Source organism: Lampris incognitus, chromosome 2 (genome assembly GCF_029633865.1).
Source record: "Lampris incognitus isolate fLamInc1 chromosome 2, fLamInc1.hap2, whole genome shotgun sequence".
Lineage (NCBI taxonomy): Eukaryota > Metazoa > Chordata > Actinopteri > Lampriformes > Lampridae > Lampris > Lampris incognitus.
The window spans coordinates 5,892,947-5,915,418 of record NC_079212.1 but is presented as its reverse complement, the minus strand read 5'-3'; the positions used below and the strand labels follow the sequence as shown (position 1 = coordinate 5,915,418).

The following is a 22,472-nucleotide window of genomic DNA, read 5'->3' as shown; positions in this document are numbered from 1 at the left end:
ACCTCCAGCTCCACCTCCAGTCTTTTCATCAGTGCCACCGTCTCCAAACCATACAACATAGCTGGTCTCACTACCATCTTGTAAACCTTCCCTTTAACTCTTGCTGATACCCTTCTGTCGCAAATCACTCCTGACACTCTTCTCCACCCACTCCACCCTGCCTGCACTCTCTTCTTCACCTCTCTCCTGCACTCCCCGTTACTTTGGACAGTTGACCCCAAGTATTTAAACTCAAATGCCTTCGTCACCTCCACTCCTTGCATCCTGACCATTCCACTGTCCGCCCTCTCATTCACACATAGGTATTCCGTCTTGCTCCTACTGACTTTCATTCCTCTTCTCTCCAGTGCATACCTCCACCTCTCCAGGCTCTCCTTAACCTGCACCCTACTCTCACTACAGATCACAATGTCTTATTCCATGTTAGAATGTCCTGCATAATTCATTGGGTCAAGTGCTAGCTTAGCAAAGGCGATTCCCTATGAGCTGTCATAGGCTAATGTGCAGTTTATGCCGTCGTGTGTTGGTTTGGCCGTTTGCGTTGATCGTCCAACGCGGACTCCCATTTTGTTGTTCTTCATCTCTCCAGCAGATGTCGCCATTGTGTCGCCATATGATAGTAATAGGCCTACTCTAAATGTAATGTTGCAATGCTAGTGCCTAATGGCAATTCCCCTTTTTATTGTTGCAGAACTCGCTATAATTTATGCTGGATTTCAATACAGTTCAGACAAACGAAGTTCACGTCTCCCCTTCATTCCTGTTTACTCTCTACCTAAGACAAACTAGCCCTTCCAAATGATCCCACTAACAGCCTCAGACTTTTCCACACTCAGCTGCAAACCGCCCCAGGTCGAGCTGGAGGTCACGTTCTGATGAAGCCAACAAAACCACATCATCTGCAAAGAGGAGAGGCGCAGTTCTGAGGTTCCCAAAACGGACACACTCCTCACCTTGGCTGCGCCTTGAGATCCTGTCCATGAATATCACAAACAGAATGGGAGACAAGGGACAACCTTGGCGGAGTCCCACACCCACTGAAAACATGTTTGACTTTGTGCCGAGAATGCGGACACAGCTCTCAGTCTGGTTTACGAGGCTTGACTTTGGTTTGACTTTGGTTTTCATGTGCACAAATGTCAGTAATGTGAAGGTTTATATGTCCTGATCTGACAGGATGGTTATTATAAATATAAGTCATGTGAAGGTTTATATGTCCTGATCTGACAGGATGGTTATTAGGCGTCATTACCAAACAAGTTACGAGTTGGGTATTTTAGTTCAGAAATAAGAAATTTCACTTTATTCACGTACAGTCATTGTACATTGTATGCTAGCTAACAAGTTAGCTTAGCAAGTCTAAGAGTCAACTTTTTCTCATTACCATCACGTGTCATTGGGTATTGCTTTGCAGTTCTTTATTTATTTATTTTTCTTCCGCCCATTTTTTGACACTTTGTAGCTCCTTCATACTTTTAGCTACTGAAACCATTCAACTATCAAAATGTTCAACTCATTAAGGACATTATTGATCCCCTTTCAGATTTTTCATACCTTTTGAACTTTTTGAAATATTCAACTTTTTTCCAGCCATTTTTTGAACGGGAGTCAATGGGGGACTTTTGCAACTTTTCTACCTCTTTTACTCCTTCATACTTTTAGCCACTGAAACTATTCAGGTATCAAAATGTTCACCTCTTTAAGCCCATTAAGGCTCACATTTCGGTTTTTTGAAATCTTTTACACCTTTAGACATATTAAGCTTTTTCTACTTTTTCAAAACAATGGAAGTCTATGGGGAAAGGTTGAAACCCTCATCACCTTTGAACTGTATCTCCTCCTTCATTTTTTGAGCTAGAAACCCCATTTAAAGCTTAAACGGTTCAGGAAATTCGGCTCTTTCAGAATCCTATTCAGTTCTTAAAAATATTTGATAGGTTTTGAACAATTCAGCTCTAAAGTTTAGCAATTCTGCCATACACTTTGCCTGTTAGAATGTTCAGTCCTATTGTGACGTCACACATCAATTTGAAACTCAACTGCCAGGCTAATTAGTGTGAATCACACTATTGCTTTGCAGTTCTTTATTAGCGGCACCACTTCCACTTTTTCATACTTTAAACTACAGAAACCATTCAACAAACTATTTATGTATGTAGCACATTATGGCAAATTTTTCAGTTTTTTATACCTTTAAAACGTTTAAAATGTTCAGCCATTTCACATTTCAGTTTCCAGGTATTTCGGGTAGGCTAGTGACTTTCCTATTTATCCATTTTCAGCAATGCTTTCGCGATTTCTTTCTGCAGCTCAGCATTCACACGCACATTTTTCTGTGGAAAAACATTTTTCTAGTCACCATCACATTTTGCTGTCGCAACTTTGAAAAAAATCCAACTTATTGTGCAGCTCGATCAAAGCTATGCTGAGGTATTTGTTCCACACTACTTAATAGAGCTTTTTTTGGGGGGAGGGGAGGTGGGGGGGGCAGATTTTAAAGAAATTTATGTTTTATATTGTAACGTGCATGGATAAGTAGACACGTTGGTCCTGGTTAACGTTGTCGCTTGCGGTGCAGGAGATAGGGGGTACGCGTCCCGGCTTTGGCGGTTCCCGGGCTGCCCCCCGAATTCGCTACATTGGTGTCAGAAGTGGGATGGAGCGACCGTAAGGCCATCGGAAGCGCATGCGCCCTGAGGCGTGAAGGAGCTGATATGCTTAAGCGCGGGGACGCGCTTCCGGAAGGAGGGGGGTAGTGTAACGTGCATGGATAAGAAGACACGTTGGTCCTTGACTAACGGTTCGGACCCTTTAGTCGACTAGTTAACGTTGTCGCTTGCGGTGCAGGAGATGCGGGTTCGCGTCCCGGCTGTGGCGGTTCCCGGGCTGCCCCCCGAATTCGCTACAATATTTTCAAAAGCCAAAAGTGCCCCAAAGTGAAGAATCGCGTGCAACTCTGGTATTTGGCCCCACGCAGCCCGCATGGGCCCAGAGACAGGTTTTGTAAAACGCGTGTTTCTTAATAGTTCACCAACCAAAGCGAAGCAGTTTAATCAGACCACGAGTCAAGTCTGTGGGCGGAGATCGGCGGGCGCACGCGCGCACGCGCATCTCTGACGGGCCGTCAAGAGTTTTCGGCAGGGGACGGATGCGGGGATGGAGAGGAGGCGGCAGAGCCTGCCCCATGCGGTCTAGTCCAAGCCTTATAAAAACCACCCGGGCGGATCTCCCGCAGCATCGCGGACGGCATGGCGCGGGGGAGCGGCGCTGTCCGTGTCTGACTCCTTCCTGAGAGAGGAGCGAGGGAGAAAGGAAGCCGACTCGCAAGATGAACCGAGAAGGAGACAAGGGCGCAAAGAAGACTCTGCGATGGCCCAAACAAACTAAGGTGCAGCAGGTGCAGCAGCAGGTCTCCGGCCAGAGACCCCAACGGGAGCCGCCGCCGGCGCCGTGCAGAGACGTGCAGAAGAAGGATCCGGCTGCGGACCCGCGGGCGGCTCAGCGCACCGGAAAGGAGGTGAAAGCGGCGGCGGCGGGAAAGCGTCCGGCCACCGACGGACGAGGCGGCGCGTCCGCGGGGGGCCACGACAGCCGGGGGGCGCCTCGGAAGCTGTCGGACGCCAGCAACGCCTCGGAAGACCTGAGCAAAGACTCCGGGTGCGTGTCGGGAAAGCTGTCCTCCTCCTCCTCCTCCTCCTCGGGGAGCAGCTCGGAGATCTCCGACTGCCCGTCGGAGGGCGGCGGTAAGCCGGACTCGCAGAGCAGCGACGCCGACCTGAGTTGGACAGACGGCAGAGCCTATCAGAGGCCGGCCAGCCGCGGCTCGTGCAAACCCCACGGCCCGCCGCTGCCCCCGTCTCGCCCGGGGGACACCTGCCCGGGCTCGGGGGGCTCTCCCGGCGTGCTCGGGGGTTCCGGGGCGCCCGGGGACCTCGCCGGCCACCTGATGACGGGGGACACCGCCGACGAGCTCGTGCGAGAAGTGGAAGACCTGAGATCGGAAAACGAGTATTTAAAAGTAAGTTGTGCGACTGAAGGTAGAGATGCGGATTTGAACGTGTGTTCGGGAAGTTATTAGCCCCGAGCCTACATATGACATACATACATACATACATACATACATACATACATACATACATACATATGTGTGCGTACATATGTGTATATATATGTGTATATATGTGTATATGTATATATTTATCTATGTGTATATATATGTGTGTATATATGTGCATGTATGTATGTATGTATGTATGTATGTATGTATGTATGTATGTATGTATGTATGTGTATATGTATATATGTGTGTGTATATGTATATATATATGTGTGTATATGTATATATATGTATGTATATATGGGTATGTATATATATTTATATATGTGTGTGTATGTGTGTGTGTATGTATGTATGTATGTATGTGTGTATGTGTATATATATATGTGTGTGTATATATATATATATGTGTGTGTGTGTATGTATGTGTGTGTGTGTGTATATATATATATATATATATGTATATATATGTATATATATATATGTGTGTGTGTATATATAAAGACATATGAGTGTTTGTATGACGGGTTAAATAAAGCACATGGCTCCTGGTGGTCCGGGCTTTGGAGGGCAGAGCCAAATTCCCCCTAATTGCTCCTGTCAGTCCCAATCAGCCACCTGGCTGACTGACAGCAGGGCGTCGTCACGAGCCCTGTGAGTGTGCAGGGAGGCACCTGCAGCCCTGCGAGTGTTGTGCAGGGGTTGAACCGTGTATCGTTTTAGAGAAAGGAAAGTTGTGTTTGCAACACGAAAAAAAAAAGCCTAAATGTTGCCTGGAAAGCTGCGCAGTGTAACGGAAATCTTGGCGTCCCTCAAGGCACAGTGATCTGGGGGGGGGGGGGACTAAATATAATGTTGTGATGCTCTTTGGGACTAAACTGGCATTCTCTTCAGTTTGTATACGTCCAAGTGTACTTGACGTTAACTATACTGTTGGGAGAGCAGTAATGAGCATCGTTTTACCCTAAACAGGAGCGGGCGGGAGTAGAAGGTTACGTGTAGTGGCACCAGGGTTTGGACCGCTTGTTCGTTGGGACCGTACCGTAAAGCTTGGGCGAAGTGTGAGCTCAGATTATTGATTTCCTTCCTTTTCACTCACGTGAGCTTTATGCAAAACAACCAAACAAAAAACCGAATTCGAGCTTAATGGCTGAACGGGCGACCCCGGTGTGACCTCTGCCCCCCCCCCTCATACGCTCTGTTTCAGGATGAGGTGGAGGAGCTGCGCTGTGAGATGCTGGAGATGCGCGACATGTTCCAGGAGGAGGAGGTGTACCAGCTGCAGGAGCTGCGCATGCAGTTGGAGCAGGCCAACAAAACCTGCCGCATCCTGCAGTACCGGCTCCGCAAGGCCGAGCGCCGCAGCATCAGAGTGGCCCAGACCGGACAGGTGGACGGGGAACTGATCCGGACCCTGGAGCACGATATCAAGGTCGACCCCCCCCCCTCTCTCCCCTTCCTTTATCTCTCTTCACGTTTTTCTCCCCTATTTGAGCTAAAAGCTTTATTTTTACTTTCTGGGCGTCCGGGTGGTGTAGCGGTCTAGTCCGTTGCCTACCAACACGGGGATCCCGGTTCAAATCCTCCATGTTGCCTCCGGCTCGGTCGAGCGTCCCTACAGACACAATCGGCCGTGTCTGCGGGCGGGAAGCCGGATGTGGGTATGCGTTTTGGTCGCCGCGCTAGCGCCACCTCCGGTCGGTCGGGACGTCTGGGAGGGAGAACTGGGGGGGGGGGGGGATAGTGTGATCCTCCTCCCACGCGCTACGTCCCCCCTGGTGAAACTCCTCACTGTCAGGTGAGACGAAGCGGCTGGCGACTCCACATGTAGGGGAGGAGGCATGTGGTAGTCTGCAGCCCCCCCCCCACCCCCACCCGGATCGGCAGAGAGGGTGGAGCAGCCACCGGGGCGGCTCGTAATTGGGTGGGTAGAAAAATCCTCCCCCCCCAAAAAAAGAAGAAGAAGAACACAAACCTCTTGAGTGACTCACTGAGTTTCCAGTCACAGGGATCATGGTGAACCTCTTGAACCCCAGTCCCGCCTTCCTTTTCTTTGCCCTCCGGTACAAACAGCATGGGGAGTTAAGAACAGTAACTGCTTTACTCACATGTCTTTATGGGCTGTAACCGGTCGACAGCGCCGTGACTAGAAGGCTTTTCGCTGCACCGTAAAATGCTTCCTGCTGTTTGCTCCGTGCCACAAAAGGTTTAGTCGTCTCTTTTTAATGCATCCCGTTCATTTATCCGCCGCACACAAGTGCAATTATGCGGTGAGCTGTCCTGCATGACAAAAGGACTCGTAACCACGGGGGTCGTTCATCAAAATCATGCAGGAGTCGCCCTGCTCCTTTCCTGAGGTGCAGTCATTTTGCGGTCCTGGTTTCTGTACGTGGAGCGCTAAGGGGGGGGGGGTTTGATACCCCTTTCCGTCTCTTACCCGCACTTTCTCTCTCTCTCTCTCTCTCTCTCTTCCCCCCCCCCCCTGATTCTTCTCTTTCGGCGGTTTCTTACGTAAGCATTTCCTTGTAAAATGTCTTGTGCAGACAACCTCACTATTTCAGGCGAAAAACACCCTTCAGCCAGAGTTGGTCGCCCCGTCATTATCATATCTATATTATGAGCGGAGACTGGATGTGGTGTGGGGCTGGATCTAGTAATATGGGGGTTTAACACAAATGTTGTCATTCTCTGGCCTTACAGCGAGACCATTTTCTGAACTTATTCCACTACTACTACTACTACTTTCGGCTGCTGCCGTTAGGGGGCGCCACAGCGGATCATCCGTTTCCACCTCTTCCTGTCTTCTGCGTCTTCCTCTGTCTCACCAGCCACCTGCATGTCCTCCCTCACCACCTCCATAAACCTCCTCTTTGGCCTTCCTCTTCCCCTCTTCCCTGGCAGCTCCATATTCAGCATCCTTCTCCCAGTATACCCAGCATCTCTCCTCCACACATGTCCAAACCATCTCAGTCTTGCCTCTCTTGCTTTGTCTCCAAACCGTCCACCCTGAGCTGTCCCTCTAATATAATCGTTCCTAATCCTGTCCTTCTTCATCACTCCCAGTGAAAATCTTATCATCTTCATCTCTGCCACCTCCAGCTCCACCTCCTGTCTTTTCATCAGTGCCACTGTCTCCAAACCATATAACATAGCTGGTCTCATAACCATCTTGTAAACCTTCCCTTTAACTCTTGCTGAACTTATTCCACTGTTTTAGTGAAATGAACGACGAATGTCTCTACCTGGTCATCGTATACACATTACTAATCGTCATTTATCAACATTTTCTTTTCTTTTTTTTGGATTTTTCTCCTCAATTGTACTTGGCCAATTACCATTACCCCGCTCTTCCCAGCCGTCCTGGTCGCTGCTCCACCCCCTCTACCAATCCGGGGAGGGCTGCAGACTACCACGTGCCTCCTCCCATACATGTGGAGTCGCCAGCCGCTTCCTTTCACCTGACAGTGAGGAGTTCGCCAGGGGAATGTAGCGCGTGGGAGGATCACGCTATTCCCCCCCAGTTCCCCCTCCCCCTGAACAGGCCCCCCGACCCGACCAGAGGAGGCGGTAGTGCAGCGACCAGGACACATACCCGCATCCGGCTTCCCACCTGCAGACACTCCCAGCCAAGTCGGAGGTAACACAGGCATTCGAACCATTGATCCCTGTGTTGGTAGGCAACGGAATAGACCGCCAGACTACCACCATTTATCAACATTATGTGAAAATATCTTATGAAAGCACCAATAGCCCCCCCCAGAAATATCTTCACTTTATCGCTATTGAGGCGTTCAGTCAAAAATATCATGACATCTGATTTTGTCACTATCACCCAGGCCTATACTTGGCTCCAAAATGTGTCCGCATGTTGCACAGACGGCTTTAATTGGACCTGACTGGGACGAATGTTTAGGAGGATGTTAACCTTGTGATATGCCTACAGGTTGCAAAGAGTGTGTCCCTCCGCTTGCATAACGAGCTGGAGTCGGTGCAGAAGAGGAATTCCCAGTTGGAATGGGAAAATGAGGCGCTCCGCGAGAGGACGCAGGAACTGGAGGTGGCCAAGCAAGTTCTGCAGGCTGAGATGGAGAAAGCCAGCTCAAGAGAGGTGCTACTTTATTAGAAAAATTAAAATTTTTCCTCAGTCTTTTTACCGGATGAGTCTAGACAAAGCACTTCTAAAGAGAAGCAAGCAGCCACCGGTGCTGTTGAGCACTGAGTGTAGAGTGACTATGACTCTATGGAGAGTAACCCCCAGAGCAGACATTTACACCAGTAAATATTGCTTTGTTATTATTATCCATGTAATTGTGAAGTGATATACATTCTTGAAAACTACTACACCGTTCAGGGGTAGCAACCGCCCTTGATTTATATAAAAATACTGTCAATTCGATGTTTTTGCTAATGCATATTCATGACTTTGAGAGCCCCTGTGATGGCCTGGCAGCCTGTCCAGGGTGTTGCACCGCCTGCCACCCAGTGACTGCTGGGATAGGCTCCAGCATCCCCGTAACCCTGAGAGCAGGATAAGCGGTTTGGATAATGGAATGGACTTTGAGAGCATCATCATGTTACACCATATAGCATATTGCCTTGGATAGGCTCCATATTTTAATATTCATGTGCATCATAACCAATCAGCGTCAGTTAGCTGCGATGCTAGCACAGTCACGCTTGAAATTGTGTTCACATCAGAAAGTTAGAGGTCAGGCTGACAAAAATAAATACTATGGGTACCAGTTAATATGAACGCTAATGATCACTTAACAGAAATTAATGTGGGAATATTATAATCCTTTGCAATAAATAATTTTTGCATTTTAGCCCAGTAGACTTCGAGTCACTCCGAGTGAATCTGCTCTCACAATGACTCACCGATGGCTGTCGGCTAAGGCTATTTTGCAGGTTCGGTGGAAACGTATGGGGGATAACTGGCTAGCTTCCAGAGATACTATGGTTTAGAAATGTAGGGCAACCTCATGCTCAACTTTGCGGCAGCCATCAGCTGCCGCCACCTATAAACCCACCACCGACACCACCAACACCCGTCCCTCTGGTAAGGAATCCCGGTCTCCATTACCAGTCTTACTCTTCACAGCTGTCCCATTGCAACCAGTTGCCTTCCCCATTCCACTGTTTCTCTCATGTCGGATGACAGCTGACGCCCATCTAGATCAAGGATACAGGCTGAGGGCACGGCTAGCAGCTGACTGGTGCCTGGGTGGGGCCAGGGCAACATGGTATGCTGAAGTCTGAACTCTTGCACAGCTGACATTCTCAACAGAGATGACCGAGAAAATGGCGAGAGAGAGTGTGTACGGGAGAGGCAGTGAGATTACAGAAATAGATTCTCTCTCCCTTTCCCTCTTTCTGATTCTATTAAGCAAGGCTAAATCTGGATCAGCATGTATTACAGTATTTGAAAATGCTGGCTATTATGCAGTGACATACTGACCTCTAACTGTCGCTATCTATGCAAGGTGACCAACCATGTAGTGGCCGCTGCATCTTTGCAGTAAGTTTTTTCTTTCCCAGTCCACCTTTCTTTGTTGGGGCTTCTCTTTCCTTGGCCCTCTGTGCTTCCTGTGGTAGTGATGGTGTATTCCAGGGACACGTGCTCACTTTAATCCAGGATTCGGTGCTTTGGCGTGAGCTCAGTCTGGTCCACTCATCTTAGACAGCTGCTAGGCCCTCTGATCCCAAAGAGGAAATCCACTTATATTACCTAATCTAGAACCACGGAACCTACTCTAGATAGACGGGAAGGCTGATGAACGACGCTGCACCAAGACTGTCTGTGACCCTGTTTGTGGGACATGCATGGTAACACAACATTAGCAATGCCAGTATGCAGTGTTTGTCTTTTCTTGGCATACTATGAAAATTAACAAGATGGTCGGGAAGACCTATAGCCGGGGAAAATGTGTCACTGCATGTCCTTTTTAGTAGACATTACACATTATGCCCATTTTTCTTTTGAAGAGAGGAAGCAGGTAATGGTCACTGTACACACTACAGAGTTAGAAGTGTGGCACTGCAAGTGTCGTTGCATTGCTGCACAGCTTCCACACATGTAGACATTGAAATAAAAAGGCTGTAAGCCACTCTTCATGATTCACATTGGGGGAATGTGTCTGTGTTCCCTCAACACTATTTCATTGAACTTACCTAAATTTAACCTAACCTACCTTAACCTGACTTAACCTCAACCTCTTCCTAGCCCGAACCTTAACCCAACGCTTACCTTAACCTAACCTTAACTGATAGCTAACCGATTCGATGGCTAACCCACAGGGCTGAGGGAACACGAGGCTGACCCCCCCCCCCACCCCACCCCACCCCACCCCACCCCCACATTGCTAGCCTCTGGAAGACAGTTATTTATAACATTCTCGCCCACTGAATAGTGTCTAGGGTGTAGACAATGCCCTCCAGACAGTGACAGTTTTGGCCTACATTATTTTCATACTTAGACTTACAAATAAGCCCACTTATGTAGGGTAGCAAAGCACCCGCAGGAGAGAAAATAAAGTTTGCCTGCAGCCGATAGTATGAGTTTGTATTTATGACGATTTAGAGCTTAACGCTGATATTCAGTAACGTTTAGCCTTTTCTTTAAGCACGAGAGAGTCATGAGCCAAAGAGAGTTTTAGATGGCAGTCAACATCTATGGCCTCGCCAACCTTCAATGCTGGGAGGAGAATGGTTTATGTAGGAACTATGGTAGCCAGTTTATCTGTAAAACTATCAAGAAGGACTTTGGTTTCGGTGGTTATGTCACTGTATTGTTTATAAGGGTGGGGATACCTGCAGTCAGTTGAGACTGAAGAGGTCACTTAGATGAGTGATGAAACGTTTCTCTCTCAATAAACGTTGTGCCTAGATGAACTGGTTCAACTTGCTGTGATATCAAGAAGACATTGTTCTGCGGGGAAAGATTTTGTTTTGCAGCTTATCTCTTCCCTGCCTTATTTATTCTGTGTATGCACCATTTGAGGTTGACACAGCTGCAATGTCGTTGTAATTGCTCAGTGACAAAGTTCTTGAACTTGACAAATTACACTTTAAACTCTTTTATTCCTCAGAATTCCCTTAAGAGAAGAAGCGTAAGATCACCAACCAGCAAGGCTGAGAGGAGGCTGTCTCAACAGATTGAGGTTTGATTTTCCAAAGTGTTCATATTCATCACAACGTAAAAGTCTCTTCATTATCCTCCTCTGTATAACAAACACACATTGTTTGTCATTATTAAGGATGACAGCTCCGATCTCAAATGCCAGCTCCACTTTGCCAAAGAGGAATTAGCCCTCATGTGCAAGAAGCTGACCAAGCTGGTATCAGAGAATGAAAGCATGCGTGAGGAGCTGGCAAAATACCACTCAGCCTACGGAGAAATAGACACCACCCAATCACCTGAATGCCAAGCACACTCCGCCCTGTCCAGGGAAGCCGAAGTCAAAGTTCACTTGAAGCTGGTTGAGGAGGAGGCCACACTGCTGAGCCGGCGCATCGTGGAGCTTGAGGTGGAGAACCGCGGATTGAGAGCAGAAATGAGCGACCTCCGAGAGAAAATAGGAGGTGGAGGGGAAGTGGAGGAGGAAGAGGAGCAACGGGAAGCCGGTACAGAAAGCCTTTCCCGTTTCAACCAAGTTAGGGGTTGCAAGGGAAGGGAGCAAAGCTCAAAAATGGGGTATGCAGGGTGTGAGCAGGCTGAGGAGGAGAAAGCAGCAAAATACAAAGTTGTTGCTGAGGACATCAACCAAACACAGCCTGAAGAGATGCTCGCACCTTGCCAGATCGCTCGAGAGGGACCTGTGGGTGGTGAATGGGATCCTTTGGACAGCCAAGAGAGTGACTCTGGTAAAAAAGGGGACAGAGGTCTCCGTGGAATGACCGTGAAAGACTATGAGATGCTTCTTGCTTTGAGGGACCATTCCTGCATTGTGAGTTCAGCCATACAGCTCCTAACAACAACACCTAAAAATGGCCACTGGCCTTCTACTTTTGTCTCTGAGATAAAAGTGGACTCACCGGGTAAGGGCCAAGTCCCAGCCCAGGACCTACTGTTGCAGGGGCCTTTGAATGAGGCCCTGGAGCTTCTGCAGACCATGTTGCTGGCTTTCACTGCAAGAGTGGAAAAACTGTTAACAGGTGTAGACTTAAGTGGAATTTCCATTCAAAAAGATGAGCATTTTTGGGATTCCTACATTTCCTCCTTTGTCTCTGGAAGCTGTGCCGTAAATGGTGTGAGTGCGCAAAATAAAACGGGGTCTCCGAGCAAACAGGACAGTGCTGAAGACCTCCGTACCTTAGAGGTGAAGGAGAGGGCAAAACAGAAGAGACAGGGACCTCCTACAGACTGGGACTTCATCCAAAGTTGTAGGGACCCAAGAATGTGGTTCACACTGCAGATTCTCTGGGTCCTACATCAGTGGTGTCAAGCAACCGGGCCTGGGCAGGAGGAAAAAGAGGTAAGGAGGAAGAAATCGACCATATTCATTGTGTGTTTAACATACTGTAAGTTTGACGTTGGGCCGAAATTGAAAGACTAATATTTTCTCACATCACTTATTTGATTCATAATCAATTTTTTACTCTCTTTACTGGAAAAAATCAAAAACAACCTATAAGTATAAAGGGTAGAGGGTGGCATGGTGGGGCAGTGGTTAGCACGGTCGCCTCACAGCAAGAAGGTTCTGGGTTCAAGCCCCGGGGTAGTCTAACCTTGGGGGTCGTCCTCTGTGTGCAGTTTGCATGTTTTTCTCGTGTCTGTGTGGGTTTCCTCTGGGGGCTCTGGTTTCCTCCCACAGTCCAAAGACATGTAGGTCAGGTGAATTGGCCGTACTAAATTGTCCCTAGGTATGAATGTGTGTGTGTGAGTGTGTGTGTGTATGTCGGCCCTGTGTGATGGCCTAGCGGCCTATCCAGGGTGTCTTCCTGCCTGCCGCCCAATGACTGCTGGGATAGGCTTTAGCATCCCTGCGACCCTGAGGCCAGGATAAGCGGTTCAGATAATGGATGGATGGATGGATAAAGGGTAGAATTCGGTTGTTCTATTTTTTCTTTTTAAAAGAGCGCCCTCATGTTAAGCTTCTCTGTTTTATTGATACTCATGATGTCATCAGACACACCATTTATATACAGCCAATCAGATTGAATCATCAAAATATGAAACCCCGCCTACCCCTACCACAAACCTTTCCTGGTACTTGTCACTCAAAGATCAGCTCGGACAACTGAAACAATTGAGAGCAATTAGGGATAAAGGTATAAAAATATACATTAGTCATTTACAAATGGAAAAAAATCCTGCTAAATATTTCATTATGCCATCTTCAAGGGTTCTAGACATGAAGAGCTCAGTTTCATCACTGATTTTGCTTCAACTTTAACTCGTGCTTCTGGCATGAACAAACAATATGCAGATGGCCATTACGACAGTTAACCCACCCTTCGTCATTACTGAACGCACATGTGTTTAATTTGAGAACTCCATATTTGTTTTGATATCCACACACACTTGAAGGTAATGTATAATATGTGTACTTTGATCCAGGCCAGGGTCAAAACCATATCTGTGCTGAGGAAGCTCCTGCAAGAACTTGGAGCAGAGCTTCAGGATGGAGGGATTCAAACTGAAAGCGAGGCCAAAGCCACACAAGGAGACACAACCGAGGTAGGAAAGGTAAGAGAGGCATTCACCCCGTAGGCATGTGTCCTCTGCTATGTATGCGAGTGTGTGAAACAGCGGAAAGCCCGTCTGATAATCTCTTACTGGCAGGGCCTCCCCCTTATACTCAATTCAGCAGGCATCATGCAAAAAAAATCGTGCCAGGGTATTAAGGCTAATCTCTTGTAGGGGCTACGGCCAAACAGGACAAGCATGTTCACATCTACTTTATTAAAACATTGGACAGATTCACCGCATTCCCCAAGTGTATAGTATACAGGGTAAGAAATGTGAAATGTAAACTAAGAGGATTAATATTAATTTCACTTCATTTTTTCCTTCTCTGATACTGTGTCGTGTTATAAAACTGAATGCCTACTGCCTTTTTGTGACTGTATATCTTGGTCCTTTGAGCTTGTTGTAACAGAGCAAATAGTAATAACTTTGCGAATACAAAAACAGCTCTTAAAAGGGCATCGGACGAGAGCTGTAATTTAATGTTTGAGCCACTGCCAAGGAACATTTGAGCCAAAGAGCTGTGTCTGTGCTGCACAGCAGGTCTGGGGATCTTCTCTGCAAGGGGAGGATTTATTTCCTTAGTGGTTGTTTTTACTCCTTCTTCGACTTACAAAACTGTAATCGCTCAATTCCCCACAGACGCAGTTTGCTTCTCTACAACTTCCACAATAAGTAACCTCTGAAGTTAACACAATAACGTTTATTTGTTCTAATTCTCAGAGTGCTGCCAATGCAATCTTCGACGAGGGAAGACATTATGAGACTGACAGGTCAGTTTTCCTCCGCAGATATTCAAACCCTGATCAACACAGTCAAAGTTTTTACAGTCTCATCTATCTTAATCACCTGCTGTTTTTCACAGGACACAAAATTCTAAGCGGAAAAGGCAGCGACCACAGTTTTCTTTGTATGGGTCCAACAGGAAGAACTGGTGCTATCTCAACCAGGAAGCCGCTCAGCTGGACCAACAGGACCCCATTAAGACCTGGGACCATCCAATCATGCCGCTCAGCTTCCCTGATCTCGACTTTGAACAGGTATTGATGGAGAGAAGCCACACTGCTCCAGAAAGGACCAATTTCCGCATCTACTACAGCCCTCCATCCGCACGCAGAGTCCTATCAGCTCAGCTGCAACAAAGCCCCATCACAGACAGAGACTCCCTTGCCACCACTGCCTCACCCTGGTGTACGCCACCGAGCTCTTTCTCACCTGTCTGTCTGGGATTGTCTCCTAACCTGAGTGATGACATGAAGGAGATGACGGCTAGCTGGAGGCAACTAGTTCAGTCCAGTTCACTGGAGGGCAAGAGGGGCAGATTAGGTGAAGGGTGGGTGGATGTAGCCTGTTCAGGCACCCAGACTCAGATGCAGCCACAGATGGTGAGCATTGGTCTACAGACAGATGGACCACAGGGTGTTTGTACTGTAAGAAAAAGCCCTTCCCGGGTCCCGAACTCCTCCCTAGTCTCTACCCGCACGTACCACCACACCTCCTACTCCTCCCTGGAAAGGGTAACTAGTAGGATCGAGAGGCCCAAATCCAACTCCACTTCGCCTAAATTGTACAGAAGACATTCTGCCTCAGGGTCATCCTCTCTTCCCTCCTCCACCTCTTTTAGTAGCTCTTTATCATCCTCCTCTTCATCTGCGACTTCATCCAGAGAGCAGGCTTTATGGAATCTGTCTCATCAAGGTCATGCTGGCTCAACATGGGCGCGGCCCATAGACAATAGACATCACCACAGTCCTGTGAATGCCGAGGCTGGGAACTCTGTTAGGACTGCCAAGACCCCCACCAAACCTGTGGGAACCAACCGGTATGGCTTGGTCACGGAGTTCCTGCGCAGAGTTAGTGGTCGGACAGAGAAGCCGGTACCAGGAGCGGGGCAGAAGGGCACAACTGGTTTGAAAAACCTGGAACGGATTCCAACGAGGCCTCCTGCTGGTCCGCTTCACAGGAACGACAGTGTAACTCGAATTGTCAACCAGAGGTTCATGAAGCAGAGGGAAGAGAAAGGGAGTAGTCCGGGCCAAGTCATGTCAGGAACTGTTAGGAAGGATCACAGCTTGACTACAATCACAGGAGAGGTAAGAAATGCATATAATGTGAAGAGAACAAATCTAGACATCGACTCCATGCAGCACACATATTGTATTGTAAAAATAATCTTCATTTAATCGTTGCCATATAGTTTTGACTTTGCACCCCCAATTTGGCAGATTGTTTGCATAGTTTTGAGATATGGCTATAACAAATTAATCTGCCAAGGAAACAAGGACACATAATGTCAATAAATGTGAAATACAACTGTTGTGTGACTTTGTTGTCACCAGAATAATATGAGATCTTTGTTGTAAGTTTGTAATTTGATGTAGCTCCAGTATTGACGGCACATTTTCACTTGAGTTGTTAATGTTACATATTATTTACATCTTATTCTGAATGGACACTAGTTCTTTGATACACCATGTGGTGCAACCTGGACACATTGTCAGTAATGATCCCGGGGTCATCAGGTGTTTCAGGTCTTAACATCAGACACCTTTGCCCGAGCAACTCAGCCGGGGTGATCAAGCCCCAACTTGTGTCTCGGTAGTGCATTATGCGACGCCTCACCCCGTTTCACCCAGAGCCAACGGGAAGCCTTTTCCATGGCTTCCAACATGTTCCTAATTGCTCCGATACACAGCTACCAGATCTGCATACCTTGCTCTCTTCCTTTCTTGTGCCTCCTCCATCCGATCTTCCCAGGGGACAGGTAGCTCTAGCAAAACCACTTACTTGGTTGCCACGGACATTAGGACCATGTCTGGCCTGAGTGTGGTAGCTGCAATGGTGTCTGGGAACCTCTGTTGTCAACCAGGAACTGCTAGTCCCTTGCTGTAGTGCGCAGCCCACCCCAGGCCTTTGGCTGGGGCTTGAGCTTCTCCCCTGCTTGAACAAAGGCAATGGTGCGTTTTGTTTGGTGTTGCTGCTTGCTGCAGCTGATCCCAGTGCAGACGGTGTCTGCTAGTGCCCACAAAATTTAGTCATAGCGCCAGCAATGTTGGCCCTCTCCCAAGACCCTTGGAAGGCAGCTCAGGATGTGCTCCAAGAATCTCCTTTTCTGACAGAGTTCACAAGCAGGTAAGTACGCCAGGCCCCAGCTGAACAGGTTGGAATGGTTCAGGAGGGCATCATACATTGACTGGAACAAAAACTGGAATCGGTGTGATTACACCTTCCAGAGTTCTGCCCAGGTGATCTTTCGGCCGGTTGTATGCTCCCACTTGGTCCAGGTCCCCTGTTTACACATACCCACCATTCTGCTGTAGCGAGCTTCCTCCACCTCTGTGCGTCCCTCCTCTTAGATCAGCTTTCACCTCTCCTTTCCACAGGCTTTACCGAAGCAAGGTCTTGAGTTGCCCCGAGCCTGGTCAGACCAACTAGTAGTTGCCACAGTGCCCATCAGAATGCTGTGCCACAACTTTGCCTCAGCCCGCTCAACTGCCTCCTGCGTGTGCCACTTCCTTGCAGTTCTGACCTCGATACCTGCAGAGGAGGCCTTGGTGTCAGCAGAATCTCAGTAGAGCAGGACTTCTCTGGCTTGAGTAACCTTGATGTCCTCTGTCAGACTGCTGAGAGGAAGCTGTAGCTTCGTAGGGCAATGCTGCTTAGGCTCCGTGGCAGGCCCAGCCACCTGAGCAGGAACTGGCTGACCTTCCTTTCGAAGCCCTCCACGATGGTGACTGGGACTTCGTAGATTAGCAGTGGCCAGAGGAATTAAGGCAGAATCCCATGTTGATATCTTCAGGCCTTGAATTTTCCAGGAAACCCTGACTTGTCCACTGTGGAGAGCCAAGTGTTGAGGTCATCACTGGTTGCCTGGCACACCACTGTGTCCATCAGATTGCGGGAGAAGATCTTACCCAGGTTGTTGATGGGCATTTCAGTCACAGATGGAATTTGGGTGCCTCCCAAAGAGAAGCTGAACTAGTCGGTTACTTTGCCTTTCCTGAGGACCAGAGACCTGGATTTTGTGGGATTGCAGATCATTCTTGCCTATATAATGAGCTGTTCCAAGTCCTTCAAAGAGCCACCTGTATCTGGGCACTGATGTAGTTGTTACTGTTAGGTCATCCATGAATGCTGTGATCGAGGGTTGTCAGGTGCCAGATTTGGACCTAGGACCTCTGCACCCCACTTCTGCAGACTTCACAAGCATATTCATGGCCAGCGCAAACAGGGACACAGAAATTGTGCAGCCAGTGATGATACCCTTTTCTGGGCAATGCCACACTGATGTTGAGGTCCCAGAGGACACCCTCAGGCTAAAGTTGTTGTAATTGTCGAGGATGAGGTTTTGGACTTTCTCTGGGACGTGGTGTCTGATCAGGACCATTTCTACTAGCTTGTGTGGGATCGATCTGTGGGCATTAGCAAGGTTTAGCCATAGCACTGCCGGGTCTCCCCTGCTTTCTTGTGCCTTTCTGGATCAGTTGGGTTATGACATTTGCATGCTCTAGGCATCCTGCACCACCAGGTACTCCTCCCTTCTGCTCCGAGATGTCTTGAAGAGGATTAAGAGGTTTCATTTACATAGTGTGGGTGGCACGGTGGCGCAGTGGTTAGCGCGGTCGCCTCACAGCAAGAAGGTCCTGGGTTTGAGCCTTGGGATAGTCCAACCTTGGTCTGGTGAATCTTTAGACCTCTTGGGTTTTTGCAGACCTTGCCGCATCTGCAGAATACACTCGTAGTCATTTGCTCATTAGCTTGGGTTATTACTAGTATACCTGTCCATTTGGGGCGCTCACCCCCCCCTTGGGCACCACTGAGGGTATTTCTCTGAAAGGCACTTCGTAGCATATTTGTGGGTGCTCCATCTAGAGAGCTGCAGCTTGGGATGCTAACCCTCACTGACCTGGTTGCCGTCTCTCTGAGCTGTCCACTGTCTCTCCAGTTGTCATCCAGCCTTTTTGTGGAAGTCACTGGCATAACCATACTGAGGTAGTTCTTTGATATACACCATGTGGTGCAACCTTGACACATCGTCAGTAATGAACCCGGGGTCATCAGGTGTTTCGGGTCTTAACATCAGACACCCTTGCCCGAGCGACCTCAGCCGGGGGTGATCAAGCCCCAACTTGTGTTCAGGTAGAACATTATGCCACGCGTCACCCTTCTTCACCCAGAGCCAATGGGAAGCTTTTTTCACAGCTTCCAAGATGTTCCTAATGGCTCTTCTTTTTTGCAGCCCACAAATCCCCAACAGTCTCAGGACCCGGTGTAGAGACTGGCCTGCAAAGCCCCTGCAGCCCACTTCAACCGGCTCTCAGTGGGTCTTCCACCCATTTCTCTGATACTCAGCTACCAGATCTGCATACCTGGCTCTTCCTTTCTTGCGCCTCTTCCATCCAGTCTTCCCAGGGCACAGTTAGCTCAAGCAAAACCACTTTTTTGGTTGCCACGGACATCAGGACCATGACTGGCCTGAGTGTAGTAGCGGCGATGGTGTCTGGGAACCTCAGTTGTCTCCCTAGGTCGACCAGGAACCACCAGTCCCATGCTGTAGTGAGCAGCCCACCCTGGGCCTTTGGCTGGGGCTTGGGCTTCTCCCCTGCTTGAACAAAGTGGATGAACATTGATACTGTATAATGGATGCTTTTGCAAGAGTCTTAACAGAGCTAAAGTTAGCTTGCCTGAGGCCTAGTCCACACGTACATGGGTATTTTTCAAAACGTAGTTTTCTCTATGCTTTTTGGCCTTTTTTCCAAACGGAAATCTCATTTTAGGTCACTAAAATGAGATTTTGTAAAACGTATTCTAAAGTGCAGATTTTAAAAAAACAACAGTTTCTGTGTATCCATGTGTACATGTGAAATGGAGTGTTTCAGAAACGATGTCACACTTCAATTTGCGCATGCCCATTGTTGTTTTGTGTAATAAGCATGTGCCTGAAACAACAACAACAACAATGGCGGATGTATATGTAATGCAGTGCTAAGCAGCAACTCCAACTCGTCGTCTGTCCACACAAACGAATCACATTTAGCTTTCGGACTTGCCATAGCACCTTGGGCCATGTGCCAGAAAGGTGTTAGATAAGTAAAGGTGAAGAAACATGTCAAATAACTATAGATAAAAATGATTAGCTACTATTGTTTTTGTTTTTACGTCACTATTGCCAAAGGAAAATAAACTCACTACGCATGCTCAGAATGCTGTTGGTCGTGTGGATAGATTTTTTTTAACGGAGGGGGAAAATATCCGTTTAGAAAAATATCCTTGTACTACTTGTGGACTAGGCCTGAAAAATGTTTTTGCCAACAGGCTACCCAGAAAGGCAAGCTGACACATCAGAAACACTTAAAAACTGATCGGTTTGAGCAGATTAAAGATGATAGAGAACGTCTTACTTGACTCTCTGTTGATGGCGTTTCTGTGATGTCCTACCTCAGATGAAACCACATGGGCAATACCAAGTGATAGACTATGAGGGAGAGGCTAAATAGTAGTAGGGATGCAGGAAAAATGTAGTTTGCTAGTTTTCTTACTGGACTGGTGAGGATTCTAATATAAACTTAATTTTTTTAAAAATTAGGGCATCCCGGTAGTGTAGCGGTCTATTCTGTTGCCTACGAACCTGGGGATCGCTGATTTGAATCCCCGTGTTACCTCCGGCTTGGTCGGGTGTCCCTACAGACACAATTGGCCGTGTCTGTAGGTGAGAAGCCGGATGTGGGTATGTGTCCTGGTCGCTGCACTAACGCCTTCTCTGGTTAGCCTGTTCAGGGGGGAGGGGGAAGGAGAACTTGGGGGGAATAGTGTGATCCTCCCACGTGCTACGTCCCCCTGGTGAAACTCCTCACTGTCAGGTGAAAAGAAACGGCTGGCGACTCCACATGTATCGGAGGAGACGTGGTAGTCTGCAGCACTCCCCGGATCGGCAGAGGGGGTTGGCGCAGCAACCAGGACGCCTCAGAAGAGTGGGGTAATTGGCCAGGTACAATTGGGGAGGAGAAAAAGGGGGGGAAAAGAGCTCCAAAAATGTTTTTTGAAATCTTTAACATCCTCCCACAGTCCTAAGACATGTAGGTCAGGTGAATCGGCCGTACAAAATAATCCCAAGGTATGACTGTGTTGGCCCTGTGATGGACTGGCGGCCTGTCCAGGGTGTCTTCCCACCTGCCACCCAGTGACTGCTTGGATAGGCTCCAGCATCCCTGTGACCCTGAGCAGGATATGTGGTTTGGATAATGAGTGAATCTTTAACATCTTACAACAGCGTATATTTTTAGATATTCTCATTCACAAATGTTTTTGGAATGGTCACCCCTCACAGATGGTACAGCTAAAGAAGAAACTAAATGTCACTTTGTAAATTAATGAGCTGAAAGTTAAGCTTCACGAGGTGCTTCACATCTTAAAAAAATACCTGTTGTCAAACCATTACATATCCCCGTTTTACATCATACTCTCTCCGTTTTCCTACTTAACCAGGATGGAAACTACGACTGTGGCTCCAGCAGTACCTTGACCTTCTGTTTTGCTCGTCCATCTCGTCCCTCCCAGCGGCAAACCTCAAACCAGAGCAAACTACACCGACCCAGATACTCCCTGGCAGTCAGCAGGCCTGGAAACTCCAACTGTGAGTGAATAGGATGGATGGCTGTGGTGTAATGACACTCATGAACAGCTGTCAGGACTCCCAGAGATACAGAGAATTTCAAAGCCATGCAGGCAATGAAATATAAAGTTCAGAACTAGTGGTATATGATGAACAAGGGAGATGGGAAGATTTGGGTAGTCAATAAAAACTGAGATTGTCCTGATTGAAACTTAGGATACATGCATGCTCAGTTTTACTGTGTGATTGTAAGAGAAATGTGTATGCTTATGATATAATGAGTAAGAATTTTATGAGTGTCGTGAGTTACACATGGCTTGTTGCTTTATATTTCCATTTTTGTGTCTTCAGTTTCTGAGAATGGGTACACCAATGCTGAAAAAATGTTAGAATCTATTTGATCATTTTACAGTGGGTTAAAAAACACATAATTCCTAGCTATCGTCAATGAAAAAAATATTTTATATCAATGATATTTTGTAGAGAATGACCTTATGGTATATTGAATAAACTTCTAAGACCCAGGCAACAGATTTATCTCATTATTTAACTGTATTTGCTCAAAGACTTACAGGAGAGAGGGTTTATTTTATACTTATGATGGCACAAAGACAAGGGGTGTAAGAAAATACCGATACACTCGAGTATGGCGTTATTATCTTTTGTGATACTGTATCGATTCTCAGAACCTCTATATCGATTTTTAATTGTTTACATGTGAAGGTTCGTGACAAACATATTGTGTTGTGTGTAACCCTGCGACCGGTAGATGGCAATGTTGTAATCTATCTTCAGCCATTTGACTCGTCCGCTCCAACCCAACAATGTAAACTGAGACAGGAAGTAGCATAAGCACAAAGACCACAGGCCTATGAAACCACAATATATCACCTTTCTTATAGTATCACAATATATCACCTTTCTTACAGTATCACAATACACTCACTGGCCACTTTATTAGGTACACCTTGCTAGTACCGGGTTGGACCCCTTTTTGCCTTCAGAACTGCGTTAATCCTTCGTGGCATAGATTCAACAAGGTACTGGAAACATTCCTCATAGAGTTTGGTCCATATTGTCATGATAGCATCACGCAGTTGCTGCAGATTTGTCGG

At 47.5% G+C, this 22,472-nt stretch overlaps 1 protein-coding gene across 1 annotated transcript; it reads left to right on the top strand.

The window, feature by feature from the left end:
• The first annotated feature begins 3,970 nt into the window (after nucleotides 1–3,970).
• LOC130108093 (protein SOGA1-like) lies at nucleotides 3,971–21,758 on the top strand. The gene is made up of 13 exons (XM_056274938.1): nucleotides 3,971–4,018; nucleotides 5,265–5,489; nucleotides 8,001–8,165; nucleotides 11,146–11,217; nucleotides 11,314–12,531; nucleotides 13,617–13,745; nucleotides 14,469–14,518; nucleotides 14,671–15,432; nucleotides 15,496–15,838; nucleotides 16,865–16,990; nucleotides 17,129–17,299; nucleotides 21,231–21,378; nucleotides 21,709–21,758. Exons 2-13 carry the CDS (start codon nucleotides 5,292–5,294, stop codon nucleotides 21,756–21,758), a joined length of 3,432 nt encoding a protein of 1,143 aa, XP_056130913.1. The 5' UTR covers nucleotides 3,971–4,018; nucleotides 5,265–5,291.
• Nucleotides 21,759–22,472: the final 714 nt, after the last annotated feature.

What these genes read in the sequence shown, in the direction of transcription:
- LOC130108093 (XM_056274938.1), top strand. Translation starts at nt 5,292, where the DNA reads ATGCTGGAGATGCGCGACATGTTCCAGGAGGAGGAGGTGTACCAGCTG. An exon ending in GGCTGTCTCAACAGATTGAG is followed by an intron (nt 11,218 to 11,313) that starts GTTTGATTTTCC and finishes GTCATTATTAAG; the next exon opens with GATGACAGCTCCGATCTCAA. An exon ending in TACCTGCAGAGGAGGCCTTG is followed by an intron (nt 17,300 to 21,230) that starts GTGTCAGCAGAA and finishes CTACTTAACCAG; the next exon opens with GATGGAAACTACGACTGTGG.